At 32.6% G+C, this 27134-nt stretch overlaps 1 protein-coding gene across 1 annotated transcript; it reads right to left on the reverse strand.

Annotated features, from left to right (window-relative positions):
- Window positions 1-304: 304 nt before the first annotated feature.
- On the reverse strand, window positions 305-26502 carry LOC126890306 (uncharacterized). The gene is made up of 5 exons (XM_050659164.1): window positions 26479-26502; window positions 26290-26424; window positions 25310-25408; window positions 7161-7316; window positions 305-424 (listed from the first exon to the last, which is right to left on the reverse strand). Exons 1-5 carry the CDS (start codon window positions 26500-26502, stop codon window positions 374-376), a joined length of 465 nt encoding a protein of 154 aa, XP_050515121.1. The 3' UTR covers window positions 305-373.
- Between the last annotated feature and the right edge of the window lie 632 nt (window positions 26503-27134).

The raw sequence follows: 27134 nt of genomic DNA on the forward strand, positions 1-27134 counted from the left end.
AATTCGTTTCCAGAAATGACGAAAGAAAACGTGTTTTTGGTCGAGTGTAGACCTATATGTAAAAATTTTATATGCAAATAAAGCATTTTTGTTCGTTTCATACTATTTTAACATGTTTTATCTGAGCCCACCCATCAAAATTTACCTTCCGACGCCACTGGAGACAGCTTATATTTCGATTCGTTTCAGAGGTGTTTAAGAAAGTCAAGAGCTTAAGGGATGCCAAATTAAATTTATATGCCAAACTAAAGCAAAAATAAAACACAAAAACGAAGATTTTTATTTAAATCACATGCAAGCCAACACGTACAATTTTAGTTTATCGTTTTATTTTAGAACACTAGTTTTTACTTTAGTTAAATTAAAAAACAAATTATGAAGAATTCTGAAGAAGTGCCATGTAGGAAAATGCCCCTTTCATTATCTATAAACAAAAGAAGCACAATTAATAGTAATATCAGTAATGGTATTCTTGTTCTCATGATCATTTTTCAGTGCGTCACAGTTTTTCGATTTCTCTCTAATGCATTAAGTTTGATGGGACGGAAAAAGCGGTAGCTCCGTGATTAAACACAAAAATAGTGCAGCATTACAATGGTTATATACATAAGATGTCTATTCCTAACCTACGTTTGATTCGTTGATATTTAGAATGCGCGTTTTTTCTAGCCAATCAAATACACGTAAGGTAAATGTCCCAGTTATAGACACTGTCCCAGTTATCGACAAAATACGTGAAATTATGCAAATATTAAGGGTTCCAAAGTTGTTTTTGTCATGCGTACACCTCTAGTCGTCCACCTCTAACTGTTTCCTGTCATAATTAGCGCCAACTAGCGCCAATAGATCTACAGTTTTCAGCAGTATTTAATAAACGGTGGTTAATAGAGGACGTGTTTCGGTCACCGTCTGCTACGACTAGTTCACTTAGTAAAAACGCTTAGAATCCTTCTTGAGGGAATAAGCTTATAAGAGTTTAAGGTGAGATATATTACTTGTAGTGCATGTTCTATATGTTTTTTAATATATTTTCTCCAATATTATCAATAAAAAATAGTTTCTGATTCTTATAATTCCCGAATTTTTTGGTTATCCTTTAGTGTCTATTACTGGTACAGTGATAACCAGTTATTGACACAGGTGTCGATTACTAGGTCTCAAAAGAGAAAGATTTTATACTTATCCTTTTCTAATCTGTTGAGTTTATCTATATTCCAACTTTCTCTATAGTTTCTACAAAAATCAATCTAACTACGTACCAGTTATTGACACCCTTTTTTATGAACGAGTTAGTGATAATCTTCTAAATATAATCGGTGTCTATAACTGGTTCCCGTGGGTGTCAATTACTGGTGCTAGAGATATTTAGGCTCTGAAATGTACTATTATACTTTTTAATTGTTCTAGGATGGCTCCAAAATTTAATTACAGTCAAGAACAGATGCTGAAAGCTTTGGAGGCCGTTGGTCAAGGTATGCCGATGAAAACAGCTAGCAAAACGTTTGGTGTCCCTCGAGTTACCTTGATGTACAAATTTAAAGGGAAGTCTCCTGTTAATAGAAAAATGGGACCAACAACTTTTCTTACAACAAGAGACGAAAGTGAGCTTGAAAGATGGATTTTTTATTGTGGAAATTCTGGTTTTCCCATTACGAAAGAAATACTGTTGGATAGCGTACAGATCCTCGTTAAAAATCTATAAAATTTCCTAAGAAGGCATCCGCAAGTTTCTGCAAGAGTTTCACAGAATTTAGCACCTGGTAGAGCTTCGGTAACGGAAGACAACATAAGGTCGTGGTTCTCTGAAGTTAGGCAACATCTGAATGAGGTCGATTGCCTTAAAGTATTGGACGATCCTCAAAGAATATTTAACTGCGACGAAACAGCCTTTTTTCTTTCTCCCAAAGGATCTAAAGTTCTTGTGAGAAGAGGCGACAAAACAGTGTATAACTTTATAAACTGTGACGAGAAAGAATGTATTACAACATTATTTGTTGGAAATGCTTCTGGAAAACTGGCTCCTCCAATGGTTGTGATGAATTTTCAAAGATTTCCTAAAAATATTATACAATCTATGCCTAACAATTGGTCATTTGGAAAGACAGAGAGTGGTTGGATGACCTCAGAAACGTTTTACCAATACATAACAAATGTCTTTTACCCATGGTTGACTAATAATAAAATTCCACTTCCTGTTGTTTTATACGTCGATGGGCATTCATCACATATTACGATGCCTTTAAGCCAATTCTGTGAAGAGAATAAAATAATACTTGTTGCCCTGTATCCTAATTCAACTCATATAATACAACCTATGGATGTCTCTCCTTTTCATCCCTTGAAAAATCAATGGAAAAAAATGATACATAATTGGCGAATGGAGAATAATGGAGAACGATTAAAACGTGAAAATTTTGCTCCAGTATTGTATAAAACCCTTGACGCTATAGATATTGAAAAAATATTACCAAAAGGATTTAAGGCTTGTGGTTTATATCCATTTAATCCTAATGCTATAAAATATTCTAAATTAATTAAAAAACCTTGTATAAATGTCGCAAGCCAGCGTCAAAATATTGATGAACTCAGATCGCAGCTCATCTTTTTTGAAAGAAGATTACCTACAGAAAAGTTGTGTTTGTTTAAAGCAACTTCTACAATTTGGAATGGAAATATCGAGGATACAAGTTTGTACGAGTACTGGAAAACTTTGGTAAATGATGCAAATCCCGATGCCAATAATACTGTTCGGAAAAGTGTAGATGCCTCAGAGTTAAATTATATCCACAATGAAGACCAGTATACATGGCTAGATGCAGTTCTTGCCAACGGTACAAGCCTGGAATTGGAAGTCGGTGCAGATGGTCAGGTAAGAACATTAATAAATTTAGAAGATGTGCTTTCTGGCGATACTGAAGATGATACTGTTAATGATAAAGTATTAGCAGAAAAGGACATATCAATCGAAAATAATGAAGGAATTGTATTCAAAGAAGCAAATGAAACAGTTTTAGCGGACAACTGCATTTCTGCTGTAGACGAAATTAAATTACAAAATCAGACCAATCTAGAACCATTAGAATTCATAACAAATAATACTACTATTCGACCGCAGACTTCAGAACTCGTGAATTTAGAAACTGTTTCCACTCTAGAGTTACAAAATCAGACCAATATGGAACCATTAGAATTAACAACAAATGATATTTTTACTAGACCGCAGACTCCGGAACTCGTGGATTTGGAAAATGTTTCTGCTGTACAGAAATTCAAGTTACAAAATCAGACCAATCTAGAACCATTAAAATTGACTGCAAATGATATTTTGATAGATCCTGATCATTATAACCCCACCAAACCAGTTTTAAATGATATTACTTTGGAAAACCAGAATAATTTGAATATTCAGTGTAATTCATCAACAGCAACTGATGCCGAAAATACTATCGTTTCGCTAGAACAGTCTAGCCCTAAGGAAAATATATTAAATCAAAAAATCCCTAATGATGTACCAAGCCCATTTAAGAAATCATTATTTTGGCCTGATCCGCCAAAGCCCAAAAAGAAATATAAAGAAAAAGTTCCTTCGGTTGCTACATCTCAAGCCTGGAAGGACTATTACAATAAAAAAGAGGAAATGAAAAAAAAGAAAGCCGAAGAAATTGCAGAACGAAAACGTAAACGTCAAGAAAAATCAAAGGCAATCGAAGAAGCTAAAAGAAACAAAATAAACAAAAAGCAGAAAAAACAACTGATGTCTCGGATTCCAATTCAACCCAGTCATCTATAATTACCGGACAAATTGAGCAGAAAAAAACAACTGAGGTCTCGGATTCCAATTCAACCCAGTCATCTATAATTACCGGACAAATTGAAAAAGGCTCGTATGTCATCGTAAGATATGATAATGATATATTTCCAGGGGTTGTGTTGAATAAAACCGATCGAGAGTTCCATGTTAATGTATTAATAAAGAGTGGTTTAGGATGGAAGTGGCCGAGCACACCAGATGTACTCTGGTATCCAAAAGACGATATTTTGAAAATCATTAATGAACCTAGTATGCTTAATAAACGAGGTGTATACTCTGTACCAGAGATTAAAGACTTTATTCAAAATGTTTCAAACTGATTACATACTTATTGTTTTATATTTTTTAATCAACTTTTTTAAATATTTTTTTATTAGTTAATTACTTGCACATTTAACAATATTATCGCAATTAATTAAATAAGTAAGTTCTTACCTAAGTACTTTAAGCATTTTCGTATGCTAAACTTCCTAGTGTCAAATACTGGGACATGAAATGTCTATTATGAGGACAGTTAAAAACTGCTGGTGTCGATTACTGGTACAAATGGTATTATTCTTATTATTTTATTTTTCATTTTAAAATATGAAATTTTCCGCCATTTTAGAACATACCAATTAAAAGTAAAATAACAGAAGCTCATGAGGAGCTTAATATATTATATTAATATTAAAACAATATTGACATATTGAAAACCACATTTCAAACTTTACCTTAACGTGTCTATTACTGGGACATTTACCTTATTACGAACATTTGACGAAAACTTCGTCTATTTTGGCCAATTTTTAGAAGTGTCAAAGAGTCAAGTGACGGTTATTATTCAGGTCAGTATTTTGTGTACCTATCATTTTGAAATTTCGAATTCGACTTCCCTTGTGTTTCACAACGTTTTTGTGCATTATTTTTTGTTTTGGTTTAGAATTTAGTTCGTTAAAAGTTAGTTTTGTATTTTGGTTTAGAATTTAATTCGTTAGAAGTTAGTTTATACTCCAGGTTATTATGCAAGAAAAATATCCATAGTAAGGAGACGTAACTCATGGCTGAAGAACCTTAGGAACTGGTTTGGATATAATAACAATGAATTATTTAGAGGTGCGGTTTCAGAAATAAAGATCGCTCTGATTATTACCAATTTTTGAAGCGGAGACAGCACCTAGAGAAGAAGATAAAAATACAGTTTATGGATAGTTTTGTGTCATTTTTGAATGTTTCCATATTTATAAATTTAATTAACAATATTGTTTATTTTTAATTTTATTCACCTTTATAAAAAATACCTACATGTTAACATATTGTGTAAACATAAAATCTACTAAATTACTAATTAGTTTAATTCCACAAGCTTTTCACCTATGGCGAAGTACGATTCTGGCATCTTTCAGATTCGTCAATAATTACATGAAATAAGTCTCGACACACCCAATACAGTATATGACGTCATAATTAATGACGCACTGAAAAATGATCATGAGAACAAGAATAGGGGAGCCCAAGCGGGGATTTTTGCAGTAACTCGAGCGCGTCAGATTATCATGTGGGGAGAAACCTGGTACCCTGTAGATGTACCTCTACCATATATTGGCTGTAAACACAGGGAGTTCGTAAAGGGGGGCCAGAAAAAAAATATATCCTTAGAAAAACTCGAAATCGTCAGATTAAGATAAGCAAGTTAAGTACATGCAAAACTGTGTATATTTCAAAAATCTGACGATTTGGGCGTGGCGTAAGAAAATGGGTGAGTCACAAAGTTTCACAAGAAAAAAGCGAATATTTCGCGAAATGAACGATAGATCTAAAAACTAAAAAATAGAGGGGTGGGGGGTAAATTTAAAATTTTAAATACGAATCCTGCGATATTTCGCGAAATGAACATCAGATCAAAAAATTTAAAAATACACTTATTCAATACGTTTGAAAAATCTATCGAATGGCACGGAGTGCGACACGGAGGAATAAACACGACCCCCCACGGAGATGGGGTAGGGGGTTACTTTAAAATTTTAAATAAGAGCTCCCATTTTTATTGAAGATTCGGATTTGTTACGTAAAAATAAGTAATTTTTATTTGAAACATTTTTTAGAATTATGGATAAATGGCGCTGTAATCGGAAAAAACAATTATTAGAAATGGAAAATTAAATTAAAAATGGAAAGTCGCCACTAAAATGGAAAACTTTACTTAACTTTTTTTGGCTTTAGGACCTACTCTTCACGAACCAATAGGTCCCCAAAGCGCTCGAGTGACTGCACATTTAGCATACTTTCCTCCCCTACTATAACATTTATTGGGTTTATCCCATAGGCGTGTTACCGTGAGTATGGCACCCACCCGTAATCTAGATGGGGAGCTGTAATGAGATAAAATTTATCTAGCATTATTTAATAATGTAGTCTCCTAAAAATATAAGAAATAGTTATTTAAATAATCGAAAATAAACCACCCACTCACATTGTAAACTTGCATACTCTGTGGTTTTCAAAATTTTGGAGTTTCAAAAAGAGTGATCTGTTAATCGACATTAAAATAAAAAATCTTCACTTCACCACCATCATAGAATTAATACCAGAAAAACAGCTTATTTTGTACGGACAATACAAAGAATGTCAGGCCATGGCCTACCAAGCTAATATTGGAATGATAGCCATCTGAGCGACAAAAAAAAAAGACGTTCACATACGATGTAGCATTTGAAAGAAGAGCATGTTTTTAATCTACAAGATTATCTATTGTATTTTGTATAGGTAATACCATTTATTTAAATTTATTTAATATTGTTGAATTTTTTTAATCCACCCTGCTGTTTTAAAAAAAGGTTATAAGTAAAGTTTTGAATAAACCCTTGGATCATATCCATATGTTTTGTATATTTATACTACCCTCTGGGAAAAATGTTAACAAAGTTACTAATATAAATGTAATGCGAGTTTTAGTACAAAAGAAACAGGAAAAGTGGCATAAAAGCCTAAAACGAAGGAAAAGTTGCCAAGTTAGACTCAAAAGAGGAATCTCTTGTGACTGTCGCCCCAAATGGTATCATTAAGTCGAAAAATCTACCCAGTAAGTACCCAGTAGAGAATTAGAGGACATTTTCCAAACGGCGTCCTTTTTTAAATAGTAGGAAGGTCGTACAGTCTGCGTAAGTATCCATTGTTCATTTGGTAATGGTAGTTAGCTTTTCTTCTTAAACCCTTCATTTCTACCCCATTACCTAAATAGTTTGTGTTGACCCCTGACCCCATCTAAGCAAGCATTCTAAACGCTTCAACGAAAATATCGTAAACACGCCTATGGGTTTATTATTCCAAACAAAAACTGACACAAAATAATAAGAACACATATACCTACCATAAGCAACAAAGCAAAATTCATTTGTCCTAACGGTAGTGCCTCCAACTGAAGCGTGATATTACTGCTCATTAGAATAAATATAATATCTTTCCTTGTCTTAATATCCGTCATGTACCATAACGAGTGGTACACCGCATCAGTTATGTCGTAATTCTAAAAATATATACAGCAATAATCGATCTACTTTATTTAACAACAGTGGACCATAATTTTCATTAAAAATACGATTTATTTTAATGTTTCTATTTCTACCTCCAACATCATTCATAGTATGTATTTTATGAACCATTTCAAAGATTGAAATATATCTACCAAAAATGGCGTATGTTCAAATTAAAATTGTAATTTATTTTTAACCCTCAACTGGTATGGTGGGTCAATATTGACATAACAAAATTTAATTAGATTATTTAATTCATAGAGATTCTGGCCAATACAAACCTAGAACAATAAAAACTACAGCGAGAATTTTTTTCGATAATTTCCCGTCGTCAAGTATTACGACAGATGACCTTCGTTGCTAGGCAAAAATGAACATTCAGTGACATAACCGACAATTAATGTTTTACAGCTTGTCAAATAGAACACCATGAACAGGTTTAGCAAATATTCAGGCGGATTTATCAATATAATTTTAGATAAAATGATTTAAAAAGACAGTTTTATTCATGAAATAATTTTACCAAATTACACTCGAGCTCTTAAAAATTACCAATTTGTTTTGCCCGCATGACATTTTTACATCTCAAAACTGAAAACTGTAACTTGGGATACAAATCGATAATTTTAGAGCTCTCGTGTAATTACTACTGCCATTTTAACCAATATTGCAATCTGCGCACGGCACTGGCCAGTTGTGAATTCTCCTATTTTCTACAGTACATTTCTACAGTACAGTTTTTTTGAAAACTTAAGTTTTCAAATAATTTCAAGGTACCAACAACTCTAGACTTTTTGAGATTTTGACTAAAATGGTTATTTTTTCATTTCTTTTTTTATAGGACGAACATAAATAATTTGTAAAAAAAGTATTTAACCAGATTGGCGTTTTTTTTTAATATTTTCCATTATTATTTTGTTAGTCTTTGTATTAACGTGCAAAAAATGCAATTTTTATGTTTAATTCATAATATTAAGGTATATAATCTGTATCCATTTATTTTCTTGTTTTATATTTTTCCTAAGGAAAGAATGATATAGACATAATATAAGCAGAATGGGAGAAGGAAGACTAGTAAAGATACCACGAGATAGATGACCAAACGGCCGAAGGAGTATAGGAAGGCCAAGGAAGAGGTAGTGACAACCTGGATATCTGATGAGGAGGCATCCGAAGATTGAACAGGTGCTAGCCTATTAAGGAAGCAGGAAGAAGAAGAAAATAGTTATTTTCCTAACTAGTGCGTAAAGTGATACTTTCACGCACGAGATTGCCGTTGATCCGAACGACGCGAATAGCGGAGTTCGGGTAAGCAGTCGAGTGGAAGACGCTTTCAAATCACCGAGGAAAAATTCAATGTAGAATCAGTACGGAACGACTCTACAAGAGAAATGTACCAAAGGAGGCTAGCACAGAAGATTGAAGAGGCAGCATCAGAATCTCTAGGAAAACGCAAAATCATACTGAACAAAAAAAAAACAACAACAATACACCATGGTTCAGAAAAGAAATTAAAGAGAATCGAGAGGCCTACATAAAGTGTAAAACATCAAATACTCCAGAATCCAGAGATACCTGTAGAAGAATAATACGAAATAAAACAAAGCAGTTAGTAAAAAGAACAAAAAATGAACACTGGAAACAGATTACAGAAAGGATGGAAAGCAACTTCTACGGCAGAATTAAAGGAATACAATAATATACCAGCAAACGAATAGGAAAGATAGTTGTCCGAACTGTTTAAAGGAAAGGAAAATTATAATCAACACAATAATGTACCTGAACTAAGACACGAAATAGATCTCAGTTTTCAGGAAGTAGAGATAGCCATAAATTCGCTCAAAAATAGAAAGTCACCAGGACCAGACGGAATAACCAGCGAGCTTATAAAATACGGAGAAGAAAGTATAGCCCTAGAGATGACAAAACTTATACAAAAACTAATATTGAACTGCAAGATACCAGACGCATGGAGAAAGAGCATAATGATACCAATGTTCAAGAAAGGAGACAAAGAAGACCCTAACAATTATAGAGGTACAAATCTACTGCTCACCGCACTTAAGCTAACCATAAAAGTCCTAATAAAAAAAATCAATAAACTAACAATTTTATCAGATGAGCAACAAGAATTCAGATCCGGAAGATCCTGCGTGGACGCCGTATTTGTACTAAGACAAATCACAGAAATGGCCATCGAGTACAATAAACCAGCATATCTATGTTTTATAGACCTGACAAAGGCTTTCGATCGCATCCAAGTCAAAGACGTCTTACACTTACTGTATAGAAGAAGCACACCAATCAATATTATACAAACTATCGAAAACATCTACTACCATAATCGAATAAAGGCAAAGATAAATGGAAAACTAACACAGTTTATACCAGTACAAGGCGGAGTCAGACAGTGACTTGTTAAGCCCACTGCTCTTTAATATAATAATGGACGAAATAAAAGAAGCAGTACGTAAAGGTGATGGAGTGATGGTTACAGAATGGAAAACAAAGAAAACCAAATATTATGTTATGCAGATGACGTCTTATTAATCGCCGAGACAGAAGACGATCCCCAAAGATTAACTCACATCTTCAATACAACAGCCAATAAATACAATATGATAATATCAGCAGGAAAAAACCAAATATGTGACAACATCTAAATACCCACTATGATGTAAAATCGAGATTTAAAGCAGCAAGCAAGGTTTAGATATCTAGGAATAGATATAAACAGTTACGGAGATGTTGAAGAGGAAGTACGACAACAAAGCTTAAAAGCAAGTTAAGCGCCGGGATCTTTTAATGACACAATCTGGAAGAACAATCACCTAAGACAAGACACAAAAGCAAGAATCTATAAAGCAGCAATTAGACCTTTATTGACATACATGGCGGAGAAAAGACCTGACACATCTAAAACGAGACGACTACTAGAATCAACAGAGATAAAAATACTTCAATGAATATCAGGGACAGGTCTGTTGGATGGGAGTAGAAGCGAAACCTTAAGAAGATCATGCAATGTAGAAAACAGAAATTAATGGGTGACAAAACGGAAACAGGAGTGGAATGAACACATTAGTAGAATGGCAGAGGGTAGGATAGTACGAATAGCACGAGATAACTGACCAAATGGACGAAGAAGTATTGGGAGACCAAAAAAAAGGTAATGCGATAATTTAAAAAATTTAGGAGGCTAATATTGAAGAAGAAACAATTTTAAAGCCTACAGCCTACATACAATAAGGAAGAAGAAGGTGAACTAATTATAACATAAAATATTTCGCATATATGTAAAATGGTGCAGGATTTATACTCGCGGGTCACCATTGTCCCAACATACCTTAGATGGTTATCTAAATCACCATACTAGTTGAGGGTTAACACTAGATAATATCAAAAATCTAAAAACAAAAATTTCAGAACTTTAAAAATGAATCCATTGAGAAAAATCTGCTTAATTTCCAGCCAGCACTTAAATAAAAAAAATTAATAAGATAAGAGAATACATCAAATATATATTATTATCGACAAAAGTAAAAACATTAGAGGCAACAGTAGCGATCAACGGGTAGCAACAAACGCGGTCCAAGATTGCGGCTATAATTTTGAATAATTTATCGAAATATTTGGCACACATATCCGTAATATAGTAAAGAATGGCGATACAGAGCCCAATTTGAGAAATATATTAGTACATAAATATGTGGAAATTACTCTGTAATTAAATAAAATATTAAAACAAGGAGCCTGGACCAGATAACAGCAAAACTACAGGGTAGCATCCCATGGTGCCTAATGTATGCTGATGATGTGGTGTTAATAGGAAATAGTGAAAGAGACTTAGAACAAAAACTGGAACAGTGGAGACAAGCTCTGGAGGAAAAAGGTTTAAAACTTAGTAGGACAAAAAAACAGAGTATTTGGAATGTTCATTTAAAGATACAAAGGAGTTACTAAAAATAAAATGGTATCTTTGGATGGTGACATGATTGTGAAAAGCAATAGTTTTAATTACCTAGGATCGGTATTACAGAGTAATGGAGAAATAGATGGAGATGCATGCAATATAATTGGGGCTGGATGGATGAAAGGAAAGAAGCGAGTGGTGTGTTGTGTGACAGAAAAATTCAATACAATCTAAAATCAATCAGAAGAATCTAAAAATGTAAACAGTACATTTATTTATTTAAAATGGATGAGGGCGTTTTATGAAAAAAATATAATTTTGTGTCACCCTGTTAATACGGGTGACCCTGTATATTGGAAAATATTTTTAAATTATGGTACTGTCTATGTTCCCAACTTTCACCTAAATATTTTTTTCGTATCTCTTACGACAAACGAGAAATTTGAATTCCTTGCACTAATGCATTAGCCTATATTTAGGAACTCCAAGCACTCCCTGCAACGAAAATATAGTCCGATATATTAAGACAAATCGTAAATTGGAGGAGCTAACCAGCTGGAATCCAGAGAGTCTAAAATGTCTCCTAACAAGGCTGCCTCCCATATAGTATCTCTATCCAGAGCTCCACGAGATCGAACACATACTACCAACGTGAAAAGAGACCTAAGGGCATTAAAACAAATTATGAACAGAACGAACTCCGAATATTCAGCAAGAATAATTATTTCTGAAATCACACATGCGCTGAAAGAAATGAAATCAGCTAAAGCACCTGGGTTTGATGGTATCCATCCAGAGTTCTTGATACACAGTGGTGCATACACGAAACAGTGGCTTGCAATGTTCTTTAATGATATACTTCAGTCAGGCAACATTCCTTTCTCACTTAAGCGAACAAAGATAATTGCAATTCCGAAACCGCGCAAATCAAACGATAAGCCAGAAAACTACCGCCCCATAGCTCTACTCAGCATGGTATATAAACTATTAGAAAAGTTTCTCCTCAACAGAATTAGTCACAGGATACTAGAAAATGTCCCCATTGAACAAGCTGGCTTCCGCCCTCATCGAAGCTGTACGGACCAAGTGCTGTCATTAACAACTTTTATAGAAGCTAGTTTTCAAAAGAAACAAAAGACAGCAACAGTATTTATAAATCTAACAGCAGCATATGATACTGTTTGGAGACAGGGATTAATATATAAACTGGCCCGTATCATCCCCTGCAGAAAGATAATTAACCTCATTGACAACATGCTGACAAACAGAACCTTCCAGGTTATAATGGGAAAGGAGACGAGTAGGCAGATGAAATTTAACAATAGTCTTCCACAGGGTTCTGTCCTTTCCCCTTTATTTTTCAGCCTCTATATTGCTGACATGCCTGAAACCGAATCTCGGAAGTTTGGATATGCTGACGACTGGACCCTTGCAACAAGCCACCAATCTTTAGAAACTACAGAAATCACTCTCACGAATGACTTATCCATCCTCAGCGAATACCTTAAGAAATGGAGACTACAGCCAAGCACTTCAAAAACTGAAGTATCAGCTTTTCATCTCAACAACAAGCTGGCAAACAGAGAATTGCGAGTGTATTTTAATAACAAGCTGTTAAATCACAATAAATACCCGAAATACCTTGGGGTTACTCTAGACAGAACGCTCACATTCAGAGAACAGCTGACGAAAACAGCAGCAAAATCTAAAACACGCAACAATATAATACAGAAACTCTGCGGCACTACATGGGGGTCCACAGGATCAACATTAAGATCCTCTACTCTTGGCCTGATATATCCAGTGGCAGAATACTGTGCTCCAGTGTGGCTAAATAGCAGGCATACCCACCTGGTTGACACCCAACTAAACCGTGCTATGCGTATGATAACAGGCACAATTAAGCCCACCCCTACAATGTGGCTACCTACCCTTAGTAATATCCCAGATAGCATGTAAACTTGTAGCAAGTTTGATTCTTCTTTGATTTTTCATTGCCGCGTCAAATATGACGAGGCAAGTTTGTGATAAGTTTGCTGCAATATTGTTATGACAAAGATGACTAATCAAGTTTGTAGCAACTTTGCTGCAAGCTTAGTTTTGCACAGCCCGGTTCGATTCGGTTTTCGTTCGGCACCCCGACTGATGTCCCGCCCACGACAACGAATGTGTTGCCACCCGGAGGGAAATTTCCGTGTTTGCGAGAATTTTCAACATATAATTGAAAAAGTTATCTCAAAAGGGAATTTTTGCTCCAGTCCAAATTGCACAATTTAAAAAAAATCAAAATATTTGACAATAATTCAACATATTTTCGCAGATTTTGTAAATAGGAGTGAATTTTTTCATAAAAGTGAGAATTTTTAAGGAAAGTTGAGGGAAAAAGTTTACTCGACGGCTGGCAACACCGGAAAAATAATCTGCTACGCGCCGTACGCGGTGATTTGTTGTGGTTATGTTTTATGTTGAATGTTGATATTTTTCTTAAAAAGTTTTTTACAACTTAAATTTTCCGTACAATTCTCCGAGACTATTACCTTACCTTAATTATTATTACTAAGCTGAAGCCTATTTTCTTCATTGTTAATAGACCAAACTGCATGCTTACTGCATTACAAACTAGTACTCCTACTCATTTTGCTCTGGTGCCATTGAGGTAAGTCTTTTTATGTTTTTTTTTTGTAGCTTCTAACTGTACTCACATACTATTTAAAATAAATTATATATTATAAAATAGGTATAATAAATAAATTTTAGGTTTTATTGTAAAATTGTTACTTTAACATCTTTTTCCCTCTTTAATAACATAGATTAATTCTGTTCACACAGCAAGAGTTTTTAACAATTTCTATTTGTTATTTGTTTCAGAGCTATTAGACAAAACCAAACATCGGAATCTGAAGCTAGGGCGTTTAATGTAAGTTCCAATGAATAATTTTATACAATAGATTGAATTTTAGTTGATTGATTAATAAATAGTTATATAAAATGGTATTCTATTTTTTATTCAAATAAAACAATTATTCAAATTGTGGCTAATATGTCAAAACAAATCTTAATCAAGTCTGTATGAACTTTGAAAAAACAAAATTTATGCAACAAAACAAAACAAACCTTCAGCAAGTTTGTTAGATATATCAAGTTTGTATCAGGTTTGAAAAAACAAACTTCATGCAAGTTTGTCACACTGTAACTAGAAAGTTTGATTTAAACTTGCTGCTAGTTTGCAGAGCTGCCATGGCAAACTTGCAGCAAGCCTTTAAGTTTGATGTATCAAACTTGTTGCAAGTTTGAAACAAGTTTATATTGCTATCTGGGATAGCACCACCCAACCTACGCCGCGAACGTGCATTGGTTAAAGAATATAACAAAATAATGGACAGTCGCCAGCTTCTAGTCCACAACGATATCCCCGATATTCTTGGAAACCGTCTCCGATCCAGGTTACCCCCTCTACAATCTGCTCAAGCGCTGTAGCAATCCAACTTTGACTTAAATACCCGATGGAGAGAAGATTGGGAAAGTAGGACAGATCCGCATTACCATAGTCTACCGGACATCATAGGGAAACCTGGCGATTTTGAACGTCCCTGTAAGATTTGGGCAGCCCTTAATCGAATTCGAACAAACTGTGGAAGATGCGCCGACTCCCTCTACAGATGGGGTAAACTCCCCTCGCCTTCTTGTGACTGCGGCGCTGCAAGACAGATGATCAGTCATATTGTTCAGGACTGCCCACGCAGAGCATACACAGGCGACCCTATAGACTTTGTAATGGCAACTGAAGGGTCAATCGAATATATAAAAAAATTGGACATCTGTTTGTGATACATTGTATAATGCATAAATCTAAATGTATTCTGTGATGTACTTAAGCCATACGCTAAATAAATAGACAAATCGTACAAGATGAGCAGGACTTCTTCTGGAAAGGTGCCATAAAAAGGTCATGTCCGGGGTCCTCTCATCAGACAGTTCGGTATGAATACAGTATGATTAATGTAGAAAGTCAACATAAATAAAATATCTGTAAATATTTGGAGAATTTATGAAAATATCTAAATAACCCTATAGTACAGGAACCGAAGCTTTCCACCTCGCAATTATTACAGAATGGATCGATTTGCTTAAAAATTTGAGAATAAGTAGTGGATAGTCTAAGGATCAAAATCTATATGATGTCGAAGGGAGCTTTTACCATGGGGGTCGTTGCCACCCCATATCTAGGGGGGAAATTTTTTATTAAATTTTGACCGCAAAAGTTGATAAAAAAAGTTCATTATAAGCAAAAAATGTTATATACATTTTTTTGACAAAATCAACAGTTTTAGATTTATTCGCTGTTGAATGTGTTAGTTTTATATCGAAAAAATCAATGTTTTCGAAATTACACTCATTTACGATTCACTCAATTTTGCCGTAGAAAAGATTTTTTCGAACCAAGTTCTTGGAAATTAAATAACCTACAATTTCATATTTAAACATTTTTTCGCATCTCTGATGCTAATCTTTCTAGTCTGAAGAAAATGGCATTTTTTACCAAACTACAAAAATTCGTTATTTGTTTTTTACTCCAGTTATTTTAAAAATATTCTAAGCCAGTCAAACTTCCAGAATCTATTAAAAATATCTAAATAAATAAGAATAAATAAGGCTAATGACTAAAAACACCACTAACTTACATTATTATGCTTTCAATTGGATTCCTCCTTGTTTTTTTTTTTCAAAAAAATATATTGATTCTTTACCCGTAATTTTTTCATTTTTCGTCTTAGAAAGTTTGCTAAAAAAGAATTTTGTAGGTTTTTACAAGGTCTATAAGGCTGTTAATATTAAATCCTTTTAAAGTTCTTAGTCGCAAAAAGAAGTGACTTTGAAAGGGTTGGTAAAGGTGGTTTTTGCATGTTATTACAAGATTTAATTGTGACTAGCTCACTCAATTTATGCCGTAGAAAATGTTTTTCAAACTCTGTTCTTGGGAATCTAATAAGCTATAATTTCATATTTCACATTTTTTCTTATCTCTGATGCTAATCTTTTTATTCTGAAGAAAAGGCATTTTTTACCAAACTTCAAAAATTCGTTATTTGCTTTTAACTTCCATTTTTTTTAAATAATCATTTTAAGCCGTTTAAACTTCCACAACCTATTAATCATACACAAATAAAGAAGACCAAATAAGGTCAATGACTAATTTAAATTAGGGTGGTGATTAGGAAGTTGTGTCGGATCACTTCTTCGCTGAAAGAAAATAGGGACTGACATTCTTTTCATTATAAGTCACTTAATTATTGAGCTATTTTTTTATTTCTAGAGATAGATATTTTTAAACACTTTAAATTAATTTAAACAAGTTATCCTCGAAAATGCATATTTTTCCCGTCTTTTGACTTTCAAACTACAATATTTAGCATTTGACGAAGAAGGGGTACCATATATTAAAGTGTAGCTCGATTACTATTGGTCTTAAAGAAAATTAGAAACAACTATTTTGTTTATTTTTTTAAAAGGTTCATTTTTGTTAAGCAAAGTTGTTTTGATAAAACGAAAACTTTTTGAGTTATCAACAGAAAACTGATTAAAAATATTTATTTTTTTGATATAAAACTAACACAACATAAAAAAATATTAATTTTTTCGATATAAAACTTTTGATAGCGAATAAATCGAAAACTATTAATTTTATCAAAAAAATGTATAGAACGTTTTTTGCTTAGAATGAATGTTTTTACCAACTGTTGCGGTCAAAATATAATAAAAAATTTCCACTTCCGAGATGTGGTGGCAACCACTCCCATGGTAAAAGCGCCTTTCGGCATTATATAGATTTTAAGCCTTGGACTAGCCCAGGGGTGGCGAACCTTTTTATATTAGAAGGCCAATTTTCATTTTACCATTTTTGAGAAGGCCGCATCCATATATATATATATATACGATTTAATTAAAGGGATTTATATGCAAAACATATAATATATCCAGAACAGAAACATACTCATCCAAATTTTGAGGGGAATAATTTTGCTCCATCATAATTTCCGATAACTGTGGGAAATGTTCTTTAGAAATTTCTAATCGACTTAGTAAAGATTTAAAGAATAAAAGTTTTTTTCGAAAAGCTTGAATTTTTTGCCACATTTCGTATATAAATATATTTAGTTTTTCCCTGCAAGTTTAAAGTCAATTCATTTTGCTTCATTGTCATGTCACATAAAAAGGCAGCATTTCTACAAAATTCTTTATCTGATAAATCGCAATATTTCTTTTGTTCTTCAAAAAATTTAATTATTTGTTGACGCAGGGTGAATATTTTTAGCAAAACTTGTCCTCTTGATAGCCAACGTATTTTGCTATGATATGGTAAGTCTCCATTGAATGTGTCATTATCTGACATTATTTTATCTCGAAACTGACGATGACGCATTGAACTTGATCGAATAAAATTTGCAATACCAATAATTTTTCCTTTATGCAACTGCGAGGATCGTTTTCATGGACGTATAAATAAAGATGGACTAGGCATGCTCTACTCTTTGTTCACCGAAATTTGAAGCCAAACAGTTTATAGGCGCGGGGAAGGAATCGAGGTGATAGCAGATAGAATGTGACATTTCCTTCTTAGTCAGTGGCGTACCTTCCAATAATTGAACGGTATTTGAAACAATTTTTTTGTTTGAATAAATTATTACTAATGGTATTTTTAGTATCGTAAACTTTTTTTTATCGTTTAGTATCGTAAAATTTTTATAATTTTTAATTTATGAAAAGGTCACAACTTGGGCAAGAAAAGGCCACATGCGGTCTTAAGGCCGCACGTTCGCCACCCCTGGACTAGCCACTACTTATTCTCAAATTTTCAAGCAAATCGATCCATTCTGTAAAAAATGCGAGGTTTTGTCCTATTTTAAGCTTCATTACTTCTTGGACTACTAGCAGACAATAAATGAAGGGGTCAGAAGCAAAACCGAATAAGTAGCAAAATACACATTTTGAGAAATAAAGCAAGTTTTTGCTCATTTAAAAATTCTGGACGTTTAAAATTAAAAATTTTAAAGTATTAAACCATTCAAAATAAGTATAAAATTTTAAAGATACTTCTGGGGAGAAAATTTTTTTATTTTTTTAATTCTTTTGACAAAAAAATACACTTAGGTTGTTTTACCTTTAAGCAAAAATGACTTTATAACACATAAAAGGAACTAAACAAAAGCTTAATTTTCAATTAATATTTATTTTTTCTTAAAAAAACACAAATTTTACCTTTTTTGTAACACTAAAGTTACTCATAATCTTACAAAAAATCTATGTACTCGTCTTGTTAGTCGTTGGCATCTTCTTTAGAAACTCAACAGCAGTGCTTGCTTTTTTCATTCTGTTTTTGCGGCTTTGACTCATGGGGGTAAATGGGGGGTATGAAACCTGGCAGCTGTTGTAAATTATCCCATTTTTGATACTCCACTTTTAATTTTGCTTGATCTCCAAGAGGCTCCAAAGTAACATTATTCACAGGTCGTCCAACAGGGTCTAGGACATTTCGCCGTCGCCATTTCGCCGTCGCCGTTTCGCCGTCGAGCCATTTCGCCGTCGCCGTTTCGCCGTCGAGCCATTTCGCCGTCGCCATTTCGTTGTGACCATTCGTACTTATAATTTCGGGATGATCATTACTTGTATATATATAAGTTTTGAATGGTTTTCGAACGATTATATACTATCACTTTTGCATAATGAAGTTTTTTATTTTTGATGCAGTAAAAACAATTGAAATTGAAATCTGTAAATATTTTATTTTTCAGACGAAAACAATGTATAGTTGAATACGAAAATATAACTTGGTTTTACTAGCAACATCAGCATTTTATTTACACTGACATTTAGTATAAAAAAAGTTAGAACGTTATCATGTTCTTGCGACATTTAGTATAAAAAAAGTTAGTATGTTATCACGTTCTTGTAAACTTAACCAATGCCGGGATGGCGACGGCGAAACGGCCGACGGCGAACTGGCTCGACGGCGAAACGGCCGACGGCGAAGTGGCTCGACGGCGAAATGGCGACGGCGAAACGGCGACGGCGAAACGGCGACGGCGAAACGGCGACGGCGAAACGGCGACGGCGAAACGTCCCAGTCCGGTCCAACATTCTTATTGCATTTTTCTTCGTCTTCGTCTAAAGTATTGTTAAAAGAAAATTGGTATGTTTGGTTTTTATTATATTTAAACCATTTAATGTCTCTCCATTTGATCACATGATTTTCGCTATCCTTTTTTGGATCTTTAATGAAATTGTTTAAATTTGAATGGGATACAAAATCTGTCATTTTATGAAAACCAATTTTTTTGAACACTTTTTTTATTAAGTCACACCAGTTATCAGGTACAAATATCTCAGGATTTTTATTTTTCAGTTTCTCTATTAGAGCGAAACTCCGATCACACTCCATACTCCATATAGGTGAGACTAGGTTCAAAAAATTTGTGGTCAATATTTACATTATGTGTAGTGCGAACTATGTGCATGAATAATTTGCTTATATTTTTATTCTTATTCTGACCGCCGCATGAGGCACTGTAAGTAATCACATTTACTTGATCATTTCTTAACTAATAGATTCTTATTTTCTCTTTTTCCAAAAATCATTATAACTTACCTGACTCAAAAACATCATCCAAATATTGTAATGACAAAATATATAATTTCTGCAAACAATAGTATCACTTAAAACACTGCTATTAATCTACTAGAGTAGTATAATTTACACTCCATAAATAAATCCAAACCGTTGAGTGAAACCCAAACAACATAAGTAATTAAAATATATTTATTTCCAGTCGCTTGTTTGGAAGTAAAACAGCCTAAGTGCACTAAGGCGATTTCTGCTCTTAACGGTTGGTGAATTTCATTTTGGTTGTTTTTTCTATTCATCGAAAGATGGCGATAAAGTAGGATTAGAGCGTAGTCGATTTTACTACCAAACAATATAAGATATTCAGAACGTGAAACAGCACTAAAGTCATTTTCGTGAAAATTGCACTTAGGCGGTTTTACTTCTAACCCCTTCAAATATAGAATGTGCAATGATTAAATGAAAAATAAATTGGAATCTCCGTATACATTACGGGTAATATCTGTATATTTTTACCTGTTGTGCTATTGTCTCTCCCCCATGACAAAGAATAAAAATTGCTACAAAAAATCCTAAAAGGACTATCATTCCTCCGAGACTATTTTCCTGTAATATTAAAAAAAATAGTTATTCAAATTAATTATTACATATATGTATAAGCAAAATTATTGGCTAATACTCGTAAAGTGAATGTGAATTTAAATGGAAATATGTATATAAAAATGGTGAAGGGTCATCATTCCATACATTTCTGGGCAACTATATACACGTGCTTCGGCCTAATTGAACCTCATCAGTATAGTGTAGCAAGTTAAAAAAAGTTGTATGTTAACTTGTAAAAGGATCACTACAGGAGCAATGTTATAATCGGTTCGCTAAACTCAGACACAACTGGCTGGAGATTTTAGTCGGTAATTTTTTTGTTTTTTGCCAATTTTGCAAAAAAAGTTTTTAAAACATCGTGTTTAACTAACGGTACTACAATAATAATTAAATTGGAATGTACACAAAAGGTTGGGCTTAAGGGAACAAAACCCCCATAAAATTTTTAAGGGGTGTCCAAATTTCACCATAATTTTTTCTTAAGATACTACTACCATAAGAATGCCACAAGTCCATTTTCAATAAAAAATCTCTAATAGTTTTCGTTATATTGGAAAAAATCGATTTTCATTTTGTAAATTCAAAGTGCTGTAACTTTTTTTCTGTGCACATTTGTACTAAGGTAAGTTAGGTTCAATCGAACTATTTTTGTTCCCAGAATATGTGATTTCATTTATTACCTGTATTTTTGTTACACCCTGTATACAGGGTGTTTGGTAAAGAATGGACCATAGCTTAACCTTAGATTTCTAAGGGTAAAATAGGTTGATTTAAGCTAACTTACCTTAGTACAAAACAAAAGTTGATAATAATCGAAATACAGGGTGTCAAAGTTAAACTTTTATTTTATTTATTTCTGAATATTTCCTGACAGGCATGGGACAACAACACGAAATTTGGTGAGTGGTGCTAGTATTATACAATTTACTAAATTATGTTAAACAAACGTTTCTGGCTACTACCAGAGGCGTACGACGGGGGAACATGAATGGTTGACCCTTCCCAAATTCTACGTCACTGGCGGAATTGCTATTTTAGTGCAATTTTTTGATTCTCCAATACCTTCTATGTAAAAAACATACTCTATATTCCTAACGATAAAGCCATTAGTTTTCGAGATATTTGTAGTTAAAACGAAGGAGCATAATAGATTAATCACAATAAGTGTGCCTTTTCATTTTCAATTTCAAATATCTCGAAAACTAATAACTTTATCGTTACGAATGAGGAGTATATTATTTGCATAGAAATTATTGGAGAATCTAAAAATTATGCTAAAACAGGAGTTTTATCAGTGGCGTAGAATTTGGGAAGGAACAACCATTCACTTTCCCCTGTCGTACGCCTCTGGTATTAACCATAAACGATTATTTAACATAATTTAGTAGGGTGTACAGTGCCTACACTTTTTGCCAAGTATCACACGGTAATGTCAAATTATTTTAAAGTATTCTTTTTTTTTTAATAATTTATTCTTTATTTAAAACTTCAAGAAAAATATGTGCCCGGTACTATAAAACTATTTGACTTGACATATCCTTATGGTACTTGGCAGAAAGTGTAGGTACTGTACACCCTACTAAATTATGTTAAATAATCGTATATGGTTAATGCCAGAGGCGTACGGCAGGGGAAAGTGAATAGTAAGCCCTTCCCAAATTCTACGTCACTGATGAAACTGCTACTTTAGCATAATTTTTAGATTCTTCAATACTTTCTATGCAAATAATATACTCTTCATTCGTAACGATAAAGTCATTAGTTTTCGAGATATTTGAAGTTAAAAATGAAAAGGCACACTTATTTTGATTAATGTATTATGCTCCTTCGTTTTAACTACAAATATCTCGAAAACTAATGGCTTTATCGTTACGAATGAAGAGTAGGTTATTTACATAGAAAGTATTGGAGAATTAAAAAATTTCTCTAAAATAGAAATTCCGCCAGTGGCGTAGAATTTGGAAAGGGTCAACTATTCAAGTTACCCCGTCGTACGCCTCTGGTAGTAGTCAGAAACGTTTGTTTAACATAATTTAGTAGTGTGTACAGTACCAGCACCACTTACTAAATTTCGTGTTGTTGTCCCATGCCTGTCAGGAAATATTCAAAAATAAATAAAATAAAAGTTTAACTTTGACACCCTGTATTTCGGTTATTATCAACTTTTGTGCTAAGGTAAATTAGCTTAAATCGACCTATTTTAACCTCAGAAATCTAAAGTTAAGCTATGGTCCATTCTATACCAAACACCCTGTACATATACATTTTATTAAAATATTTAACATTTACCTGATTGTGAATTTGATTAATAATACATCCAAATAACATTGCAGCTGTCAAAGAATATAAACCCATGCATTTTTTTGTTAAAAAGTTTAGTTGTCGCGATATGCTAAAAACAAACTGTAATTTCATCACAAAAAATATTATTAGGAAATATAGGGGGGTCAATAGAGATTTTGATTTCGGAGAAAATGAAACAAGATAGAACTTTTTGTAATTTGATTAAGAAATGTTTAATAAACAACATATTCTACTCCAGAAGTGGATGCTTCATTTTTTATTAAACAAATTATCTTAATTACGAAATTAATTGTTTTTTTATAATTTACGAAAACATACATCTTAGAAAAAAACTGAGTTAACCATTGAAAAAATCAGAATATTTTACACAAAAAACCTTATATAAAGATTTTTCCAAAATTAAATCTATAGCTTCTACAATGTTTTGTTTATAACCCTAAAGTCACCCTTTTCACAAACATTGGCGCAGTGTATACTAGAGTTCGGCGAAGCGCACGGTTGAGTTATTTTAATATAATCCTTTAACTAATGGATCAAATGAAATTTTACAAATTGCACATGAAAGAAGAATATTGAAACTGTCATATAGTTATAATAACAAGAAAATATATGGCCCTAAGTGCGGTGTTGGCGGAAAGTGAGACTTACATGAATTTTGTTTAAGAATGATTTAAAAATGTGTAACTAATTTAGTTTTACTTATATAACTCTTAAATTTTCACAACTTACTTTTCAAACTTCTTACTAAATGATGTTTCATTAAAAAAAAAACTCAAAAATTTAATTCAAAAAAATGTAATTTTTGAAAATTTCGTAGTTTTACAGAAGTACTACCACTTTAGGAGGGTATTACTCATGTTTGAACAGATATGCTACAATTTTATAGGTGTTATTTTAAAGCCTAAGATGTAATCGTTGAAATTCACTACATTATTTTTTTACTTTAGACATAAAATAATCAATTTATTTTTGAGGAAATGGAGAAAGATAAAAAAATGTAAGAGAAAAATCGAAAAATATCAGTTAAAAAAATGTTTGTACAAAGTCATTAAAACTTTTTTCTGCACAACTTACCTAAAATACATTTAATAACAAGTAAAAAAAAACAAATGTTAAAACAATTTTTTTTGAGCTCTTATACAATGATATGTCTGCGTACATTTTTATTATCCATTTTACGAAAAAAGTTATTCTTTATAAACTACTTTGCATCGTATATAATCGAAGATGCAAATATCAGATATCAAATTTTATTAATTTTATACGAGGTATGTCAAAAAATACGAATTACGCTCAAGAGTAAAGTACCCTTATATTTTACAATATCGAAAATTGTGATTAAAAAAAGATGTTTGGAATTAAAAACTATGTTTCAATATTCGATTACATCCTTCTAATTGATATATTGTGTACTATAAAGGTACTTAACTGTTAAGCGAAATTCATATTTTTTATATACCTCGTATAAAATTGTAAAAGTTTGATGGTTGCATCTTAGATTTTAGACCAGATAGAGCATTTTATGAAGAATAACTTTTTTTCGTTAAATTGTTATCATAATTGTAATGAGATGATGTTGGGTATCCATAATTTGAGAAAAATTTACATTTTTTTTTCAATTAGAAGCATGTAATTGCATATTAAAACGTAGTATTTAATTCCAAACAACTGTTCATAATAACAATTTTTGATATTCTGAAATATTAAAGTAATTTACTCTTTAACGAAATTCATATTTTTGACATACTTCGTATAAAATAGATAAAATTTGATATCTGATGTGTGAGTGTTAGATTTTTTTAGACTAAGCAGAGCATTTTATGAGGAATAACTTTTTTTCGTAAAACTGATAATAATGTTATCAGTGAACTGATGGTTCCTAGTTACGCAGACATACTGTATAAGTGCTCAAATTTTTTAATTTTCAAAGTTTAATGCCATATTCGGATTCAGCATAATCATTTTTAAAATATTTTATCAAAGTAAAATGATGAATTCAACAATATTTTTAAAATTATTTATACAAAACAATAATTGTTATTGTTTAAACCATTAATAAACAATGAGCGGCTAAATCTGTGAGCAGAACCTTTTACCTTAACATGTATATAAAATAACAAAAAAATTTTTAGAAAAAATAAGCTTTTTTGAATTTTTCCTAAACAATGCATGGTTTCGTTCCCTATTGACTCCCCTAGTAGTATTCTTTTAAACTTTATTAATATAGTACAGTAGGTACACTGCGTGTCAGAGAAAACGCATAAAACCCATACAATTTATTATTTTTTTATTTATATCAAATTAAATCTATTGTGTATTAGGTCAGTTACTCTTGTAGCACGTAATCGAGCATTTCCATTAGTAAAAAATAGAAAACAAGAAAACATTTGAGAAAAAAATAATTTAAATATTTTAATTTTATATTTAGAACACAATTTTATACACCTCATGATATGTAGATGATACGATAGCCATAAGGTAAGACGTTGCCTTTTTTGATTTATATCTTTAATGAAAAGTATTTCTTCAAAACTTTGTTTTAAAACATCGGTATGCATCGAGATAACCATTGTCACTTCCCATATTAAAAAAGTAACAGCAGCAGCTGGAACAGAACAATAAGAATATATTTTTAGAGTGTTATTCTTTTAACGATATAAAATATTACATAAATAACTAAAATATTTCGAAAAATAAAAAATTTTAGAGTTGGAGAATCTAGAAGAACTTCACCATATAAAGGAAATAATTCATTCTCTCGGCAGAAAATATGTACTACGTAAAATAGGTGGCTCTAATACAACAGCTAAAAACCTTAAAAATACAAATGCTACCGACTAGTTTACATACTCATCAGTAGGGATGGCGGTTTTTTACAAAACACCGGTTTTCGGTTATACCGGTTTTTTTTACTTACGGTTTAACCTGTCGGTTATAACCGGTCAAAAGAACCGGTTATTACAAAAACCGTTGTTCGGTTTTTTAAAACCCTTAAAGGACGGACTTTTGTTTTTATTTAAAAACTGAAAAATGTTCGTGATTTATGTTTTATTTTGAACAAATATTAAAATTATAATGAAAAAATAAACAATTTAAGGATTTTTTATAAAAAAAAAGATTGCCATATGGCAACCGTAGTCCTTCCTACTACCTATATTATAATAAATATAAAAAATTACTACAACTATGAATAACAATAAAAACTATAAAATATTTAGTGTGAAATTGCACATTGCACGCTAGGCATAAGCCAACATTACATTTAGAGCACATCGTTCTCATTATAGACTTGCGACTTGCACTTTTTATTTGCACATTTCTTTTTCTTATTTTCCGGAGTAGATATCAGAAAATAAGATTATCATACCTAATGTCATGTCATATTCAATGTCACAGTAGTATTTTTTGCCAGGTAATTCGTTATATCCAGTTATGATCAAAATTATTATAAAACATTTCATGTCGTTGATCGTAATTTGGGGATCTGCTAGATTTTAAAATGTGCATACCTCGTAGATTCTGTAACCAATAGTTCGATTAATTCGTCATCAAAAATTTTTTCGAAGAGTTCAAAGGGCGTGCAGTTACTGTATCCTTCGCAGCTGGATGCTGGAAATGGCCTAGCAGTTGCTTCCAAATCTCCCTCTTTGTCCCAGTTTACCTAAAATAAATAAAACTTTATCACCTATATTTTTCGTAAAAATACAAAATATACCTTGGCAGCGTTTATTTTCTCCATTGCAAAATCCTTTTCGTTCGAATTGCGAACCTGAAGCTCGGCTGGAGCTCGTAATTGGCTTGCTGGTAAATTATCTACCACACCACCATTATCCTCATCAGCAGAATCTTCATCGGTCAATTCATTTGTGTCTGGTGGTTCAATGTAGATTCCCTCCACATCTAAATCGTCCGCGTACGTACGCCATTTGTAACGCCTCTTCAAGAGTAAAGCCTCTTCAAAAATAAAATAAAAACATTTAATAATAGGTACTGAAAGTGACTCTGGTTGCCATATGGCAATTTCAGTTTTTCCCGCCCTACAATAATTACACAGTAAAAGAAAAAGCCAAACTAATGCAACATTTTTAAAATCTAGTATATTCTTATAAATAAAATTTTTATACTAAAAAAAAATAATTTATATTAGGTATTAAAAAGTTACTTACACAAATCTGATGTCCATTTTCTTGCACCAACAAAAATCGAGTATATACACAACGATGTTAATCAAACAAACACTAACTTGAGACTGAACCACACTCTTCTATGGACTGAACTTTCAGTACTACCTTAAAATATACTTATTTTACTATTCAGAACAGCATGCGCCATCTGCTTTTTAATAGAGAAACCTACTGAAAAAATTATTTA

Source organism: Diabrotica virgifera, chromosome 8 (assembly GCF_917563875.1).
Source record: "Diabrotica virgifera virgifera chromosome 8, PGI_DIABVI_V3a".
Lineage (NCBI taxonomy): Eukaryota > Metazoa > Arthropoda > Insecta > Coleoptera > Chrysomelidae > Diabrotica > Diabrotica virgifera.

What these genes read in the sequence shown, in the direction of transcription:
- LOC126890306 (XM_050659164.1), bottom strand. Translation starts at nt 26,502, where the DNA reads ATGGAGAAAATAAACGCTGCCAAG. An exon ending in ACGAATTAATCGAACTATTG is followed by an intron (nt 25,409 to 26,289) that starts GTTACAGAATCT and finishes TATCGTTAAAAG; the next exon opens with AATAACACTCTAAAAATATA. An exon ending in ATTTTGCTTTGTTGCTTATG is followed by an intron (nt 425 to 7,160) that starts GTAGGTATATGT and finishes TTTTGTTTATAG; the next exon opens with ATAATGAAAGGGGCATTTTC.